An 18,484-nucleotide genomic window follows, 5' to 3' on the forward strand; every position below is an offset into this window, starting at 1 on the left:
AATGTGCTAACTGGAATCCTTCATGAGTCCAGATGAACAAAAACAAGTGTTTACTGCTCCACGCTGCACGAATCTGAATCAAAATCACTCAGACGCGCTCACGTAGGCATTCCACTAAAACCATGTGACCACCTTCACCTTTAAACCTGTCGTGAATATAATTTTAGACTCTTCACTTTATTTTGAAAGAACAGATTTGCAGGAAGTGCGGCTGCTGCAGAAACTCTTCACTTTTCACTGGCTTTAATCTTGAAGGTTTCTCCAGATGTGGAACATTCATGCTAAACATTCAACATCTGACGACCGTCTCCGTGTAAAACACTGACAAACTCAAACTTTATACGGTAACTGACAGATTTATTCCTCCATTTTCAGGCATTTCACAATGAACTTGGATTAGTTTGATGATTTTATTCACGTTGGTGAATAAAACCAGCCAAGAGGCTGATTCCTGCAGAGGAGGAGGCAGAGTGGAGGAATCTGCAGGTTCTGTCTCTAACACACAACCAGAGCTTCAATCATAACGAGCACATAATAAAACCATGATCCCCCCTGATCGACTCTTTTAGCCTGTTTCCTCTGGATCGAACAGGATCTAACAAACCCCAGCTTCTGCTGGGACACTGGTCATCATGGGAGGAAAAAGATGGCTGCCGTGTTGCTGTTTCCTTTCTTACACCAGGGTTATACTTCCTGTATCTGTGGGTCTGAGTTTTTAATCAGAGGATGAACTTAAAGCTTTCAGTCTGCTCTACAACCCACCACCTATCCACACGTCTGCTAAGTGGACTGGAAATCAGTAAAACTTCTACCAGACTTTAGTAAATATTGCATTAAGATGAGCAGACAGATTTTAATCTCAGCATCGTGCACACAGATTTTTCAGGACACTGGAAGAGTTCCTGCCGTGGATTTAGATGTTAGTGTTGTGTGGATGATCCCATTCTGTGATCTTTGTGTTACTAACACTGATGCTTTTACACTTTAGGACCCTCGAGACTTCTGCTGCTCAGCCGTCCTGATCGCTGCCTCCACTTTAACCAGAGGCTGTAACCTCTGATCATTTCACCTGCACCGACAGTAAAACTCTTCTCCAGAACCAAACGTGCCATAAACCCATCACAGCTTCATCATCAGCTCAGTCTCAGCAACATGCAGACGACCGAGCAGCAGAAACTCTGCAGGGAACGTCTGAAGTCTGTTCTTCAGTTTTCCCAGCTCACTGTTTATTGAACATGAGACAGAAAAATAAATTCACCTTTAATGTGAAACGTTTATCGCCTGTGACATGTTTGCAGGAAGTTTTCATGCTGTGATTTAGTGTCACAGCCATAAATATCACACAAGGTAGTCAAAGGAGCTTGCAAAGAAAAGCGTCTGGACTTCTTTAAGTTGCTTGAAGACGTTTCACCTCTCATCCGAGAAGCTTCTTCAGTTCTAAGGTCAAATGGTGGAGAGTCCCAGATATAACCCTAGTGGGAGTATCCCCCCACAGAGGGACAAAAGGACCCCCTGATGATCCTCTAATCACCTGAGCCAAGGTGTGAAATTGGGTGTGGGACCCAATCAGCCAGAGTTTCGGGTGAGTTCATTGTGAAACCTGGCCCCACCTTGTCATGCGAAGTCCAGACGCTTTTCATTGCAAGCTCCTTTGACTACGATGACCTGGATGACTGAGAACCTTCACAGACATATCACACAAGGTAAAAACTACAAGTCCCAGCATCCTCTGTGTTTAGGGAGGAGCAGTGAAAGTGAAAGTGTTGATCCTCCGTTCAGAGCAGCAGGAGGAGGAAGGTGGAGCTGAGGCAGGCGAGTGTTAACATGAATATGTTTCTTCTTATGACATAAAATAATTCCACGCTGTTCGTGTCTGTGGGTGAAACGTGAGGCCGGTCGGCTCCTCTGAGCGCTGGTTTCCTGTAAGTAGAGAGGAAGTGAGTTTAGCTGAGAGAGCAGGAGGAGAGTGAGAGCTGTGCTGAGGCAGGTGAGTGTTAACACCGCTCTGACATTACTGTGTCTCTGTGGCGGGAACAACAGGCTCCGTCAGTGGAGGCAAAAATAATCAGACTTTGGTTTTTCAAAGGAAACTACTTTATGTTGGGAGAAGCCGCGCGCTCATTGGATAACGACTTGTCAATCTCAAGTTATTAGCCAATGAGCGCGCAGGTTCACAGTAAGACCCGCCCTTATCACGACGTCTTTAAAACTAAACGTCCAAATTCATCGGCTGCATCCTCCCGAAGACCCGGCCTTCGCGGTGTACGTGGGCTGGGTCCTCAGAAGGTTGGATATGCTGGAAGTAGTGAGGGCCAAATGAAGCTTTCCGAAGCACTGAAGCTTGTATTGAAAAACTGTTCATTACTCGAAGCTTTTCAACACAGTCCTCTCCGGTGACATCTGGTGGTGAAAATTTTGAAGAGCAGCTTGAATCTGCAAAATAAAACGGACTGCTCAATCATCACTGCTCACTCAAGAGCAGGGACGTGCAGAGGGGGGGGGGGGCTAGAGGGGCTTGAGCACCCGCCCCTTTCCTGATGAGTGCCCAAAGTGCCCTTTTGTTGAGGCAACTTTTAAATTTTTTTTATTTATTTATTTATTTATTTTATGTGTGTGTGCGTGCGGAGTCCTGTCTGTGCCCCTCAACAATAATATTTAACTATTAATCATAGTTTTGCTAAATAAAAGGATCTGGCTTGCATCAGTCACATGATCACATTTAACCAATGATCGCCCTCGACGGCAGAACGCGCTGGTTACGAGCCGGGAACGAGCTCACAAAGAGCACGCGCATCTTTTGCGGTCCGGAGCTGTAGGAGAAACACAAGTTAACTCAGAGACACAGACTGATGCGACAAACCCAGTAAGTAGCTGTACAGCGTACACTGTAGTGTGTAGCACCCAGGAGTATTGGCTTATTACGTACACGTTGGTAAGTTGTCTTGTGGCAATTTGACGAACTGAAACAAACGAGCGTGCTGTGTGTGCAACAGCGTGACAAACATTACCTGTCCTTTTATTAACTGCACATGTAGTGCTGGTCATAGCTGCTAGCTCACTGTGTAAGGCTGTCATGGGTCTGTAGCTCTGTCACCGTTTTAGGGAACATATTTAGTTTTAAAGTAAGTTACAGAGCATTTCCTGCCTTTCTGAGGGGATTATATTTCACTAAAAAACGATCTAATATACATGTCCACATAATAATTATTATAATTATAATATATTAAAAAACACACGCTGTATTTTAAAGAACATACATTAAGAAGCAGATTATATTAGATTTATATATTTAATAAGACAAAATTTGGATTTTACAGCAGCAAAATGATTGTATCTCTATACATGTAATAAGCTTTGCCCTGCACAGAGTGGATAGTGAAACAAATGCAATCATCATAAATACATTATTTCATATTTATTACTTCCCCCTCCTCATTGCTTTATTATTGTAGCTCTAGTAATGAATAATAATGTAAGGATTCTGGATCAGCACCATGATGCCCATAGTATATACAGTATTCTGAAGAAGGTCTAAAATGTCACTGTGTGTGCATGTGTGTGTTTTATTTAGCTGGATTTAAAAAAATTATTACTCATGATATAACATTGTGCAGACATGGCTGGTAAGGACATGAGGAGGAAACAGTAGGAGCTGTATGAGGCTACTAAAGGCAGGGCTATAACATTTTTCTCTCATCATTTTATTATAGATTAAGTGCAAGAGTTGTTAGGTGTGGATAATTAGATTATAGTTTATTGCAATAGCAAGTTGTGCCTTGTTCTCAGATAGACAGCAAGTGGAGAGTGATATATGAAATGATGGGATGGAAGGAAGAAGAGAAGCAAAGAGTGATTCACAGGCAGAGCCGAGTTTATGTCACAGTTTTTCGTTGCCTTATGGTTCCAAGCGCTGTCACCAATCTTTGCATTTTGTTATTATCTCATGACACTTGTTTAATCAGCTACCATCTCTCCTGTGGACTTTTTAATGTCTAGAGTCTCAGATCAACACAGCCCTGCCCTTCAGCACTATCCACAGCAACCCCTCAACAGCAACATTGTACCCATCAGGTAAAACATCGGCTACGTTTGCTTTGCCTTGTCGCCACCTCACAACAGTGATATAGTATGATGCGATCCCATATTAGATTGTTGATGAATGTGTGTTGTTGTTATTCAGCCTGGTTCAATGTGCCCCTTTTTAACTTTGAGCACCCGCCCCTTTAAACGTCTCTGCACGGCCCTGGACTTATATATCACGTTTAACCTGAGTAGCGAAAGTCCGCGGTGATCTGAAAATGATGTGCCGGGAGTTGTGCCGTTCTCGGTGGCTTCAGTGACCCTCGAGCTCCTGGCTGGCTATAGTGCTGGTGGGTAGCAGACGTCTCCGAAAACGTCGAAGCACTTTTGCAAATATGCGGTATCTTGATAAACCGAGCAGATATTTGATGTTTACACAGCTACTTTCTCGCCTGAAAATATGTTAAAAGTTTATTTTGTGACCCAGAAAGATTAGTATGAGTAATTTTAAAACTTAGTAGCGGCCGCCAAATTGAGGAACTGGATTTGGTGGTCATGAAAATGGCATTAAACAAGTCCCCAGGGACAGATGGACTCACTACTAATTTTTATCAATTCTTCTGGAAGGACCTAAGAACTTTATTGTTTGATGCATTAAAGGAATCGATAGAGAAAAAAAGAACTGATGCCGAGCATGAAACAAGCGCTGATAACCCTGGTCCCTAAATCGGGTAAGGATAAAAGAATTTTAGACAATTTAAGACCCATCACCTTAAACACTGACTATAAGATCCTGTCTGGAGCTGTAGCTGAGAGGCTAAAGAAAGGCATCTCAAACATTATCAGTGAAACACAATCAGGTTTTTTGAAAGGAAGACTAATTCATAACAATATTGGGCTGGTTTTGGACCTCCTTGAGTACAGTGAAATAATCCAAGATGTCACGGTCCTGAGTCTGTGGACTCAGTGTTTTTCTGTTTGTATTAGTTATCTTTGATTTCATGATGTGTTTTGATTCTCTTGGGTTTGATTTTTGTCGCTAGTATTCCTAACTCCCTAGGTCCTTGGCATTTCTTGTGTTCTCCTTCTTAGGTCGTGGTTCTGTGTTACTTCTGTTAGTATACAGTCATCTCTGTCAGTGTGTCTCTTGTTCTGTCACTGTATCCCCTAGTTTAATCCACGTCTGTTCAGTTTCCTGTTTTACTTTGAAAGTCTGTGTACTATGTCAATGTGTTGAGTTTTGCCGCCCCTTGTCTTGTCATGTCTGATGAGTCCCAGCTGTGTTCTCCTCCTGTTTCACATTCCCTAATCACCTCAGTATGTATTTAAGCCCTGTGTTTTTCCCTGCCAGTTGTTGCGTCCTCCACGTTTGTTGTGTGTGTATTCATTGTCGTCTACCTTCAGCCTCTCCAGTCTAGTTAGTTTAAGTTGTTGTTTATGTATCGCCAAGGGTGACTCACCAGCAAATAAAGCTGTCGTTTAAGTTAATGTTTTGTCTCCGAGTCCTGCACGTGGGTCCAGCCACTGACAGCTACACAACTCATCGTGACACAAGAGAGAGGATACATCCTGTTCTTGGATTTTTACAAAGCATTTGACTCAGTTGAACATACGTTCATATTCAAAACTCTGCAGTCTTTTGGTTTTGGACAGGAATTTATCAATGTTATAGAGATGCTATATAATGACATTAACAGCTCTGTTTTGCTAGAACATGGTACATGTTCAAGGTTTGAGGTTAATAGAGGGATAAGGCAGGGATGTAGCAGCTCACCACTTCTGTTCATCATGGTTGCTGAGCTGTTGTCTATTTTGATTAAAAACAGTCACATTGAGGGGTTAACTGTGATGGGTGAACAGATAATAATCAGTCAGCTCGCAGATGATACCACCCTGTTTTTAAAAAATGAGGACCAGATTCCTTTAGCCTTACAGGCGATCAACCACTTCTCCAAAGCTTCTGGCCTACAGCTGAATATTAATGAATAAGAAATTCTAGCTCTGCATGAGTGTCCCCTGCAAGCAATAGATAATATACAGATCAAAAAAAGAGGTTAAGTATCTGGGCATTGTAATTTGCAAGGATAAGACATCAACAGAAAATAAGAATATCTGTGCCAATATAGAAAAGTGTAAGTCAATTTTAAACAGGTGGCTGCAAAGGGACATAACTCTGTTTGGGAGAATCTTGCTAACCAAAATGGACAGTCTGTCCAGACTAATCTATCCAGCCTTTTCTCTGCCCATATCTCCAAAACGAATTCAATCTATAAATAATCTTAATTTTAGGTTCATATGGAGGAACAAATGTCATTATATAAAGAAAAATGATATGATTAAGAATTATGAAGAGGGTGGGGCTAATGCCATTGACTTTGATGTTATGAATGGTGTACTAAAACTGAAATGGTTAAGATCTTTCATTAGGAACAAAAATTCCTTTTGGAACATTATTCCCAGTGTGATTTTTGGCAAAATGGGTGGAATAGACTTTTTGTTACGTTGTGACTTTGATTGCAGTTCGTTACCTGTTAAACTCTCAGCTTTCCATCAGCAGGTCCTTCTCTACTGGAAATTAATCTACAAACATAACTTTACTCCTCACAATACCCCTATATGGAACAACAGGTATATCCGTTTGTGTAGGAAATCTGTGTACATGGATGAATGGAGATCTAAAGGGATTTGGGCTGTAGCTCATTTTATGGATGATAATGGGGTCTTATTAAAACATGAGACGTTTTGTGAGAAATTTGATGTAAGATGTACTGCTAACAGATATAAATCCCTAGTGAAAGCCATCCCAGTCCCTTTGAGATCAAGGATAAAAGAAGATATTGTGCACTCTAAAATTTCTCCTGGACTGAGGCAGCTCTGCATAGCTGGAGCTGAATTTGGTGACAGCAGGTTTACAAACAAAGTGATCAGGAATATTTTGATCAACGACATTTGCCCTAATCCGGTTAAAAGAAATTATATCCTTAAAGAATTTGAGACCATGGAGGTTAAGGCGATAAGAAAAAAGTATATTTCACTTCCTCTTTCCCCTAAAGTAAAAGAGGTTCACTTTAAAATCATTAATGAGGTTTATCCAACCAATGAATTCTTAAGACGGAAATTTAACTTAGATGTGAACGCCTGCACATTTTGTGAAAATGATATTGAAAGTCTGGATCACTTGTTTTTCTACTGTGAATCAGTGCACTCCTTCTGGACTGACATGTGGAGCTGGCTACAGTCCAGGAGAATTCAGTTACCACATTTGACGGTGACAGTAATAAAATTTGGAATACTTGCTGAGAATGCAGATTTTGACCTGTTGATTAGGACGATTTTGTTAATGGGAAAATTTTTTCTTCACAAATGCAGATACTTTAAAGCTAAACCATGTATAAACAGATGGCTGAATGACTTTAGACTCTGGGCTAAATCGCTGAAACTTGTGAATAACAAGAAAGCTCATAAACTTGTTGTTTTATTTAACGAGTTTAATCTATGTTAAAAAAAAAGAAACCTCCCTATTTTATAATCATGACTGCCATTTTTTGCTCATGGTATTTTTTGCCTTTGGTTCAAATCCTTCAAAATACATACAAAATCAGTATTGATACTGACGTAAATTAATAGAAATAGAGATGGACCGATACGTAATATCGCATCAGTCCATCTCTATTTCCCTTTCTGGATTAAGTAAGGTTGTAAAAGCAGCTCGATGTACAACCTGTTCTTTGGATCCTCTACCAGCCTGGGCTATAAAGGAACTGTGGTCAGCATTAGGACCCTACAACCTGTTTCTTTTAAATACTTCATTGAGTCTTTCCTGAATGTTTTAAATCAGCTGTGGTAGTACCAATCTTGAAAAAGCCTGGACTGGATGTTGACATGGTCGCAAATAGGGCAGGGTATCGTCACTGAATTCTAGAATCGATTTGATTCCGATTCACAAGGTCCTGAATCAATTCGATCCACGATTCGATTCAATTCGATTTGAATCTGGGAAATTTTGCCTCAGACAGTCAGAAATATTATAATTCAGATCAGTACATTTACATATTTTTGTATCTATAAAAAGGAAGCTGACACTCGCAAGACTTTATCAAAGGTGTGAGCATCACAGCAGAGGCCTTTGTGTCAAAGTAGCTGAAGATAAAACAGAAAAACATGAAGGTGGTTTTATAAAAATATTCTACAGTAGATCAAAAACGAAAGAAAACCATTAATCGACATATGAACATTACCTCTGAAGTTACAGCGGTTTTATTAGAGACACAGCGTTTTGCATTTTGCATAATTTTAAAAAGTTTAAATTTGTTCAGAAGCCTGTTGAACGGCAGAAATTAGGTTTTCTTTTTGGAAGTAAGTAAAAGGAAAAAAACAGCGGCCGACAGCGCTGTAAACAACGGTAGACTTGTGCGTAACAAGCAAGCGAATAATGCAGAAAACAGATTTTTAGACAGGAAACTGTGTGTGAGAGAGAGAGAGAGAGAGAGAGAGAGCGAGCTGTGCATGACGTGTGATTTTATCCTGGTGGAAGCAAAACAGCAAAAGTCAGAGTGAGTTCATGACGATGTTTATGTGAAGCGTAGTTTGGATCTTCTTTTGCTGCTGGTTCAGTCAATATTGTTTGGAGAGAGATAAAACTAACAGCTTTAGAATCAGCGTAAAAAGGACGTAAACACAAAGCTCGGAGCCGCCGAAACATCAGAATCAGCGAGCTGTCGGCTTTCAGCCCCGACCGTGTCCGTGCCATCGGGTGAGAAAGGCGACATCTCACTGATTCTGATGTGTCGGCGGCTCCGAGCTTTGTGTTTACGTCTTTGTGCAGAATCCGTGTTCCTGCTCTCATTTACTGTTTCAGCTGTTTGGTGGTTGTTAAAGTTTTGTGAGGTTTAACCTGAGATTCTGGCGTTGGTGCAAAATGCAGCTGCTCGCATTTTAACAAGAACTGGGAAATTTGAGCACATTACCCCTGTTCTGAGATGTCTTCACTGGCTACCTTGTCAGGTTTGAGCAGATTTTAAGGTCCTGCTGCTCACCTACAAGGCTTTAAACGGATTGGCACCTTCATACCTCTCCGACCTTTTACACCTTTATGTTCCATCTCGTGCTCTCCGATCTCAGGACTCTGGTCTTCCAAAAGTTCTTAGAGCCAGAAAAAAGACAATTGGAGAGCTTTTTCTTTTCATGCCCCGTTTCTGTGGAACAACCTCCCACAAGATATTCGGCAGGCTGCTCTGTGGAGGTTTTTAAAACCAAGTTGAAGACACATTTGTTCACCCGATCCTACATGTCTTAATTCTATGGCTTTTAGTTTTTACATTTTTATTGTTTTTAACTTGTATTGTGTCTTTTACCTGTATTGCTATGTATCGCTTTTATTTTATTTATCTCTTTAGTTGTACAGCACTTTGTTTGAAAGCGCTTTATAAATAAAGTTATTATTATTATTATTATTACAAGGTCCACGTTTACGGGAACATCTGCCACAGATATGGGAGAATATTTGATTTCTATTGTAGACAGAAGCCACGGGTGTGTTCAGTCAAACGTTTAGAATAAACTTTGGTCTATAAATGTGTTTCATGATTTATTTTTAACTCCAACTGGTTATTTGTACTATGCTTTCATTTCAGAGCGCAATGAGAAATAAAAAGGATATTTTCAATAAAACTGTCACGATCCTGGGTCTGTGACTCAGTGTTTTCTGTTTTGTATTGTTAATCTTTGATTTCATGATGTATCTTTGTTTATTCTTACGTTTTGGTTCTGTGTTTTGTTGTACCGCTAAGTTCAGTCTATGTATTTCCTGCTTTGTTGTGAAGGTCCGTGTCTCATGTCAGTGTGTTTAGTTTGCATTTCCTCTGTCTCGTCTTGTCAATCACTCCCAGCTGTGTCCTCCTTCTGTGTCTCATTCCCTCGTTATCCCTCTGTGTATTTAAACCTTGTGTTTGCCTCTGTTAGTTGCTGGTTTGTCTGCGTATCTGTCAGGGTCCTGGGTCTCCTGATCTAGTGGTTTCAGTTCTTTGTGATTTTTGTGTTATGCCAGTTTAGTTTGTGAGTTATTCTATGCTTCCTAGGTTTTGATTCCCTGCCCCCCTTGTTTCTCTGTGCGCTCTGTTCTGTGTTTAGTCTTCTCTGTCCATTTGTTCCGCCCTGTGTTGTTGCCTTCTGTGTCTCCCTCTGTGTAACTGTCTATATCCGGTTGTTCAGTGATGACGCGACGAATCCTACTTCCGGGTCTAAAGTAGTCTGCGTTTAATATGGCTTTTGTGTTGTTAACATGTTTAATGTTATGTATTTTCTTCTATTTGATCTCAAAAAGCTCCTAAAACAGTCAGTGATCACTGTTGACCTCCCTCGGCTTTTATTACCGCTAATCATTTATTTAAGCTCAGTTTTTAAAACCTTAGGATGTAGCTACAGCCCAGCCCATGCAGCAGTATATGAATGACTAACCTCGTATTGTGGATGGATTATCTCAGTTGTTCTCCTGGCTGAAGTTTGGTCCTTTTACAGCATCCTGCCATGCGATTACATTTGTTCCTGACCACCGAGAACACTCACGTTAAATTTTATCGAGTGGAAAAAAAGTTAGCTTGTTTATATTATGCTAACATAGCTGTGTCGCTAGCGGTCACGTAGCACATCATTATATACCAGCTAGCCCAACTTCAGTAACCCTACAAACGTCACTGCTGTTTAGTTTTCTGTCTTCATTTATGCTGGAAGTGATAGCAGAGCTGTACGTTTGAATTTGTTTCCAAAACCCCGCAGTCAGGACATGCTATATTGTATTTAGATAGAAGCTAGCGAGCTAACTTCTAACTCTGTTAAATGTCATAAATTCCGTTTTCATGGATGCCTGGATGTTAAACTCAATTGTTACACCTGGTAGAGCAGAACGCTGATCATTTTATTAAAGATGAAAGACTTTAGACAGTTTTTCAACTCTCAGTAATGCCATAGTGATCGTTTGATATATGGACCTGCAGCGGAGTTTAGACCCAGACACGGCTAGTGACGTCAGACTGAACAACCGGATAGTGATGTGTTGTGGTGCTTTGCTCCCACCCCTTGTGTTCCGTGTTTTCGTCTTCCCTTCGTGTACTTCTTCATATTCGTGTACTATTAGTTTTTAGGTTTTTGCTTAGTTTCCATGCTCACCTTCGCCATTTCTGTTTGTATCACCATGTGATGAATAAACTCACTTGCATCTGAGCTGCCTGCATAAAGGGTCCTTTGATAATTTACACACGGCTCGCAAACCGTGACGAAAACACTGGAAAAATTGGGCTGTTCTAAAACGTTTGACGGGTAGTGTATATATTTAGTTTATATATTTTCTTTATTTATAATAGTTTGTTTTATATTGTAGCAAAGTGTTACTTGGATACTTCTCTATGTGCTTCTTCATGTGCAATTTTGTTGCATTCGGAGCCTTAGAAATTTATTGGTGGTAGTGATGAACTGCTGTTAGAATCAAGTTAAATTCTGATAAATCAGACAATTACCTCTCCAGCTGTTGTTACAGTCTTTGTTTATCGGGTCCTTACAGGGTAAAAGATGACGACACCTAAAGAAATCCTTCTGGGGACTTTGAAGGATTTGGGACGTGATGACTTTAAAGAATTTAAGTGGCATCTGAAGAACGGGTCTGTAGAAGGTTTACCAGCAATCCCAGAGAGTGAACTGGAGGATGCAGAGAGGACGGACATAGTGGATCTGATGTTTGATACCTACTCTATCAACACTTTTGAAGTCACTAAAAATCTTTTGGGGAGGTTAAACAGGAATGATCTGTTGGAGAATTTAAATAAAACCATCCCAGAACCCACAGGTAAGTCAGGGAATGACTAAACAAAAAATACATAAACAATAAAAACATTAGTTAACATTACACAGGTGCCATTAAAATCTATATAAATAATAAATCCAAAACACTTGCCAACACTTTCAGGAGTGAGAGACTGCAGAAAGCCTACAGTTTGTGTTTTATGCATCTGCACAAATAACCTCCTGTGTACACACATGAATATCTGCTCTTTGGGTTGGTTTGATTAAAATGGGACCAGCAGCAGGTTTTCTGCCCATTTTACAGATTTATATTGTCAGATTGGTTTTAGAGCTGTTTTATCAACATAAATGAGGCGACAACAACAGTTTGGGACACGTCACAAATATGATCAAAGTGCTATTTCTTAAATCTATTTACCAGTTGAAGGTAAAGTTTAAAAAAATGGCTACCATTTCTTTCTGCTGTTTGGAGACCCAAACAAAAAAATGCCCAGACAGTAAATGCTTTTTATTATGGTTTATAAACAGGACACTAAGGTGATTGGTCAAAAGTTGGAGGAAAGCCACAGTTCTCCTTATATGACTAAAACCCACCATTTCAGCTCATGTTTTTTCTTCTGCAGCTTTCTTGGAGATTCCACTTCAGCCTTCTGCTGGCAACGCTCCCGTTACCAAGCTTCCCTTAGGCAGTATCATTAGAAGACATAGCATACATTTACACTGCTATGCAGATGACACCCAGCTCCATCTGTCCATGAAGCCAGATAACACACCAATTAAACTGCAGGAACGTCTTAAAGACATAAAGACCTGGATGGCCGCTAACTTTCTGTTTCTTAATACAGATCAAACTGAGGTTATTGTACTCGGCCCTGAAAATCTTAGAAATATGGTATCTAAGCAGATTCTTACTCTGGATGGCATTACCTTGGCCTCCAGTAACGCTGTGAGGAACCTTGGAGTCATTTTTGACCAGGACATGTCCTTCAACGCACATATTAAACAAACATGTAAGACTGCTTTCTTCCATTTGTGCAACTAAAGTTAGAAATATCCTGTCTCAGAGAGACTCTGAAAAACTAGTTCATGCATTTATTACTTCCACGCTGGACGACTGTAATTCATTATTATCAGGAAGTCCAAAAAACTCCCTGAAAAGCCTTCAGCTAATCCAAAATGCTGCAGCAAGAGTCCTGACAGGGACTAGAAAGAGAGAGCATATTTCTCCTGTATCGGCTTCCCTTCATTGGCTTCCTGTTAAATCCAGAATTCAAAATCCTGCTCCTCACATACAAGGTCTTAAATAATCAGGCCCCATCTTATCTTAATGACCTTGTAGTACCATATGACCCTGTTAGAGCACTTCGCTCTCGCTCTGCAGGCCTACTTGTTGTTCACAGAGTATTTAAAAGTAGAATGGGAGGCAGAGCCTTCAGTTTTCAGGACCCAAAAAGATAGTTGGGGTTTTTTCTGTTGTATTATTGTAGGTTCTTTATCTTACAATATAAAGCACATTGGGGTGACTGTTGTTGTTATTTGGAGGAATTAAAAAAAAAACGTTTATACTTGAAATTCTTTCATTTATTCTACATATTTATTCATCACTGGCTCCATATTGTTGTTTATGTAATATGTGAAATGTTGCTAGTATTGATTTGGTGCTGTATAAATAAACACAATTAAATCAAATGTGTCTCTATAAAACCTGCCCTCAGTTATAACCCAAGTGTCAGGGCTCAATGGCTCATGAAAAGGAATGGAGTCAAGCACAGAACCAAAAAACGGAGGCTGAGTGACTTTTAACAGAAATGTATTTTACTAGATTTCTTGACGGAGAAAGCTGAATCACGGCTAAATTCAACAGCAAGCGAGGTATTATGAGAAGTGCAGAGCTGAGGCCAGAACATAAGCTGAGGCAGGTCAAAGGAACAACAGGGGCAGAAACGGGCGAATAGAAACTATCCAGGATCACTGGAACAAAGGAGATAATAATCAGAGTGGTCCACAGTGTAGTGAATGAGTCCAAGATTTAAAAACTAAGAGGTGTTACGTGGCTGCAGGTGGAGATCAGCTGGAGGAGGAGATGAATTAAATCTGGGTACAGAGTGCGATGTGGGTGCACAGGGAGGCAGGCAGGTGAGGATGGCAGTTTGCAAGAGTGAGTTTTCCCAGCAGTGGCAGGGCAGAATCCTGAGGCGTGACTTATGGCGAGAGTTGGAAGATGTATCCAGGTGCCGACTAGGGAACAGGAAAAGAGGGTTACGCGAAACAAGCTGAGGAGCACAAGACAAAATGTGAGGCAGAGAACTGACTGTGCTAAGCAGACAATCTGGAGAAGGTTCATTGTGAGTGCTGCTCATAGATACTGCCGGAGTAATTGGCAACAGGTGAGGAGCAGGGAGGAGTGAGGAGGGCTCCACCCAGGGGAGGAGAGCTGATGCTGTGGAAAGTTACTCAGACTCACCCGGATCATGACACCAAGAGTCCAGTGAACTGAACACATAACCACAGTAACCAGAATGCAGTTTTCTCATTTGTGTCATTTGCTGTTTATTCATGCAGAGATTCTCACTGAGTGTCAGCTCAAACTCAAGTCAGACCTGAAGCAGAAGTTCCAGTGTGTGCTCGAGGGGATTTCTACAACAGAAAACCCGACCCTCCTGAGTCAGATCTACACAGAGCTCTACATCACAGGGGGAGGGACTGCAGAGGTCAATGATGAACATGAGGTCAGACAGATTGAAACAGCATCCAGGAAACCAGACAGACCAGAAACAACCATCAGACAAGAAGACATCTTTAAACTCCCACCTGGAAGAGATAAACCAATCAGAACAGTGCTGACAATGGGAGTGGCTGGCATTGGGAAAACAGTCCTAACACAGAAGTTCACTCTGGACTGGGCTGAAGACAAAGCCAACCAGGACATCCAGTTCATGTTTCCATTCACTTTCAGAGAGCTGAATCTGCGGAAAGAGGAAAAGTTCAGCTTGGTGGAACTTGTTCATCACTTCTTTACTGAAACCAAAGAAGCAGGAATCTACATCTTTGAAGACTTCCAGGTTGTGTTCATCTTTGATGGTCTGGATGAGTGTCGACCTCCTCTGGACTTCCACAAAACTGCAATCCTGACTGACCCTAGAAAGTCCACCTCAGTGGATGTGCTGCTGATAAACCTCATCAGGGGGAAACTGCTTCCCTCTGCTCGCCTCTGGATAACCACACGACCTGCAGCAGCCAATAAGATCCTTTGTGACATTGTTGACATGGTGACAGAGGTCAGAGGGTTCACTGACCCACAGAAGGAGGAGTACTTCAGGAAGAGATTCGGAGATTCGGAGCAGGCCAGCAGCATCATCTCCCACATCAAGACATCACGAAGCCTCCACATCATGTGCCACATCCCAGTCTTCTGCTGGATCACTGCTACAGTTCTGGAGTTTGTCATGAAGAACAAAGAGAGCAAAGATCTGCCTAAGACTCTCACAGAGCTCTACCTACGCCTTGTGCTATTTCACCTAAAAACGAAGGACATCAAGTATGATGGAGGAGCTGAGACAGATTCATGCAGGAAGATCATTGAGTCTCTGGGAAAACTGGCCTTTGATCAGCTGCAGAAAGGAAACCTGATCTTCTATAAATCAGACCTGACAGAGTGTGGCATCGATATCAGAGCAGCCTCAGTGTACTCAGGAGTGTTCACACAGATCTTTAAAGCTGATGAGTGTCACATGTTCACCGGTGTCGTTTACTGTTTCGTCCATCTGAGCATTCAGGAGTTCTTTGCTGCTCTTCATGTCTATCTGACCTTCATCAACTCTGGAGTCAACCTGCTTAAGAAACAATCTCCTCGCTTTAAAATCTTCCAGAAAACACTTACTGTAAAAGACTTCTACCAGAGTGCTGTGGACAAAGCCTTAGAGAGTCCAAATGGACACCTGGACTTGTTCCTCCGCTTCCTCCTGGGTCTTTCACTGCAGACCAATCAGGATCTTCTATGCATGCTGACAGAGACAGGAAGTAGCTCACAGACCAATCAGGAAACAGTCCAGTACATCAAGAAGAAGCTCAGTGGGAAACTGTCTGCAGAGAAAAGCATCAACCTGTTCCACTGTCTGAATGAACTGGATGATCGTTCTCTAGTGGAGGAGATCCAACAGTCCCTGAGATCAGGACGTCTCTCCACAGATCAACTGTCTCCTGCTCAGTGGTCGGCTCTGGTCTTCATCTTACTGTCATCAGATCTGGATGAGTTCGACCTGGAGAAATACTCCCGTTCAGAGAAGGCATTTTTGAAGCTGCTGCCAGTGGTCAAAGCATCCAAGAAAGTGCTGTAAGTGAATCTATGAACAAATATGTTTAATAATGCTAGATGAATAAAAGAATATGTCTCCATTGTTATTCTTCCTCAGGCTGAGTTATTGTAAACTCTCAAAAAGAAGCTTTGAAGCTTTGTCTGAAATTCTCAGCTCCCCATCCAATCATCTGAGAGAGCTGGACCTGAGCTTGAACTACCTGCAGGATTCAAAATTGGATTTGCTGTGTGTTGGACTAAAGAGTCCTGACTGTAAACTTGAAACTCTCGGGTAAGGATACAGACTTTTTGACACTTTTTGACTCTTAAATCTGTAAGTTTATCTTGATGCGGACGTTCAAAGTCAGCACAATTTTCCTTTTAAGTTCCTGAGTTTATATTTTTGACTGTCAGGTTGTCTGGACAGATGTTTTTATTTTATTTTATTTTTTTACTTGTCCCTAAAGTCAGAACTAAACCCACATGTAGATGACTTTCAAATTCAAATTCAAATTCAAATTCAAATTTTATTTGTCACGTACACAGTCATACACAGTACGATATGTAGTGAAATGCTTGGACAACTGCTCGTGACCTAAAGAAAACAAAAAAGGAAAAGGCTATGAATAAGATAGGAAATAAATATGAAAAATTAAAAAGGGTAAATTTAACTAGGAAGGAATAAAATATAAATTAAGGTTAAAAATGAAATAACTGTACAACACAAATTAGAATGAAGGGTAAATTTAACTGGGAAAGAATAAGATAAAATACATAAATTAAAGTTGAAAATAAAATAACTGTACAACAAAATACACAATATAGAACTATATAAGAATGTATGAAGAAATATAAATAAATATATACACAATAACAGCAGCTGTACAAGTATTAGCTTGAAATGAAGAATATAGTGTCCAGTGTTGTGCAATCCACATTATGTCTTGTGCAGTGCAAATATGCTTAAAGTGATTTAAGTGATGAAGTGAAAACAATGTCCAGAATGTCCAGTGTGTGTGTAAGAACTGTATGTGTGGGTCAGTACTGTGTGGTGGTGTGATTGTGATTGAGAGACCGTATCGCCTGCGGGAAGAAGCTCCTCCTCAGTCTCTCTGTGTTGGTCTTCAGGGAGCGGAATCGCTTTCCTGACCTCAACAGAGAGAACAGTCTGTTGTTGGGATGGCTGAGGTCCTTCACGATCTTCCTGGCCTTGGTCCAGCACCGCCTGCTGTAGATTGAGTGCAGGTCAGGGAGCTCGGAGCGGATGGTGCGCTCAGCTGATCGCACAACCCTCTGTAGAGCTCGTCTGTCCTGCATGGTGCTGTTCCCGAACCAGGTTAAGATGTTTCCCGTCAGGATGCTCTCTATGGTGCACGAGTAAAAGTTCCTGAGCACCTTGGAGGGCAGTTGGAAGTCTCTCAAGCGGCGTCCGGGTACACACCGGCTCACTCCTTGGCGGCTCGCTCGGGCCACTTCGGAGGTGGGGTGCCCCCGGCCTCTCGGCCTGGGGCTCGGTCACTCAGGCACAGCTGGCTGCCGGCGGAGCTCACGGGCGCGTCACTGCAACTCCCCCTGGCTTCTGCTCCGCGGCTGCTGAATGAGCCCTCATCTGGGACTCTCCTTAGCTCTTACTGGGACAGTGGCGCGGCTGCCCCTCTGTGGGTCTTCCTTGGTCTCTTGTGTTCTGGGGGCCTCTGGATGTCTGGAGTTTTGATCTCCTCCATACCTGCTTGATACCATAGAGGACAGGGCTGTGGCTCCCCACACTCCCTAGCAGATCGTTACATGGAGAAACCTTTGGAATGCAAGCATGCTGATCCACACAGGTGTACACATGGGTATTCATAGACGCGGACTACAGCTTTCTTGGCTGCTGCCTCAAAGCACACTGTGCGCTGGCTATCTTGCGTGCTGCACAATATCGTTTATTATTTAGTAACTATCGATATCTACTGCTAGCTAGTTTATTGTGATGGTGCTTTTTTTTTCTTATTATGTTGCTCTTTGTTGTTTGCTTTCTCCTCTGTTTTTTTTTCTCCATACAGGTGACCCAGGAGTTTTGTTTTTTTTGTTTGTTTGTTTTTTTCTCTCTTCCCCCCCTTCTCACCGTCTCTTCTCCCCTTTGGTTTTCTTTTTTTCTCTCCCTCTCTTTCTTTCATTCTTTCCCCCTGTCCTATCCCACAGTCATGTCTGTCCCGTTTGTAGCAACTGAAAATAAAATAAATTCATAATTATAATAAAGGTCAATCAAATGGACCAATATGGCAAGCCCATGATGATCCACTTGGTAAAATAAATCCGCTTGGCATCTTTCTTGGCCTTAAGACAACAATTCTGATGGCTAAAGATCCAAACGGGACAAAAAAAAACAAAAGG

General features: G+C 41.6%; 2 protein-coding genes and 1 long non-coding RNA gene across 3 annotated transcripts in view; all 3 read left to right on the forward strand.

Annotated features, from left to right (window-relative positions):
• The window catches only part of LOC309701482 (uncharacterized protein), a 2,150,955-nt gene that overhangs the window by 2,093,370 nt on the left and 39,101 nt on the right, over positions 1-18,484 (forward strand). The window lies entirely within an intron of this gene.
• LOC309701610 lies at positions 2,478-11,629 on the forward strand. Its single transcript, XR_014275170.1, has 3 exons — positions 2,478-2,863; positions 3,999-4,071; positions 11,576-11,629. It is a non-coding gene; the product is annotated as an uncharacterized lncRNA (long non-coding RNA).
• LOC309700358 (NLR family CARD domain-containing protein 3-like) lies at positions 13,957-16,151 on the forward strand (the record flags this gene model as incomplete). The annotated part of the gene is made up of 2 exons (XM_082523879.1): positions 13,957-13,972; positions 14,377-16,151. 2 exons carry the CDS (start codon positions 13,957-13,959, stop codon positions 16,149-16,151), a joined length of 1,791 nt encoding a protein of 596 aa, XP_082380005.1.

This window comes from Aulonocara stuartgranti, assembly GCF_965226115.1.
Source record: "Aulonocara stuartgranti genome assembly, chromosome: 23".
NCBI classification, from domain to species: domain Eukaryota; kingdom Metazoa; phylum Chordata; class Actinopteri; order Cichliformes; family Cichlidae; genus Aulonocara; species Aulonocara stuartgranti.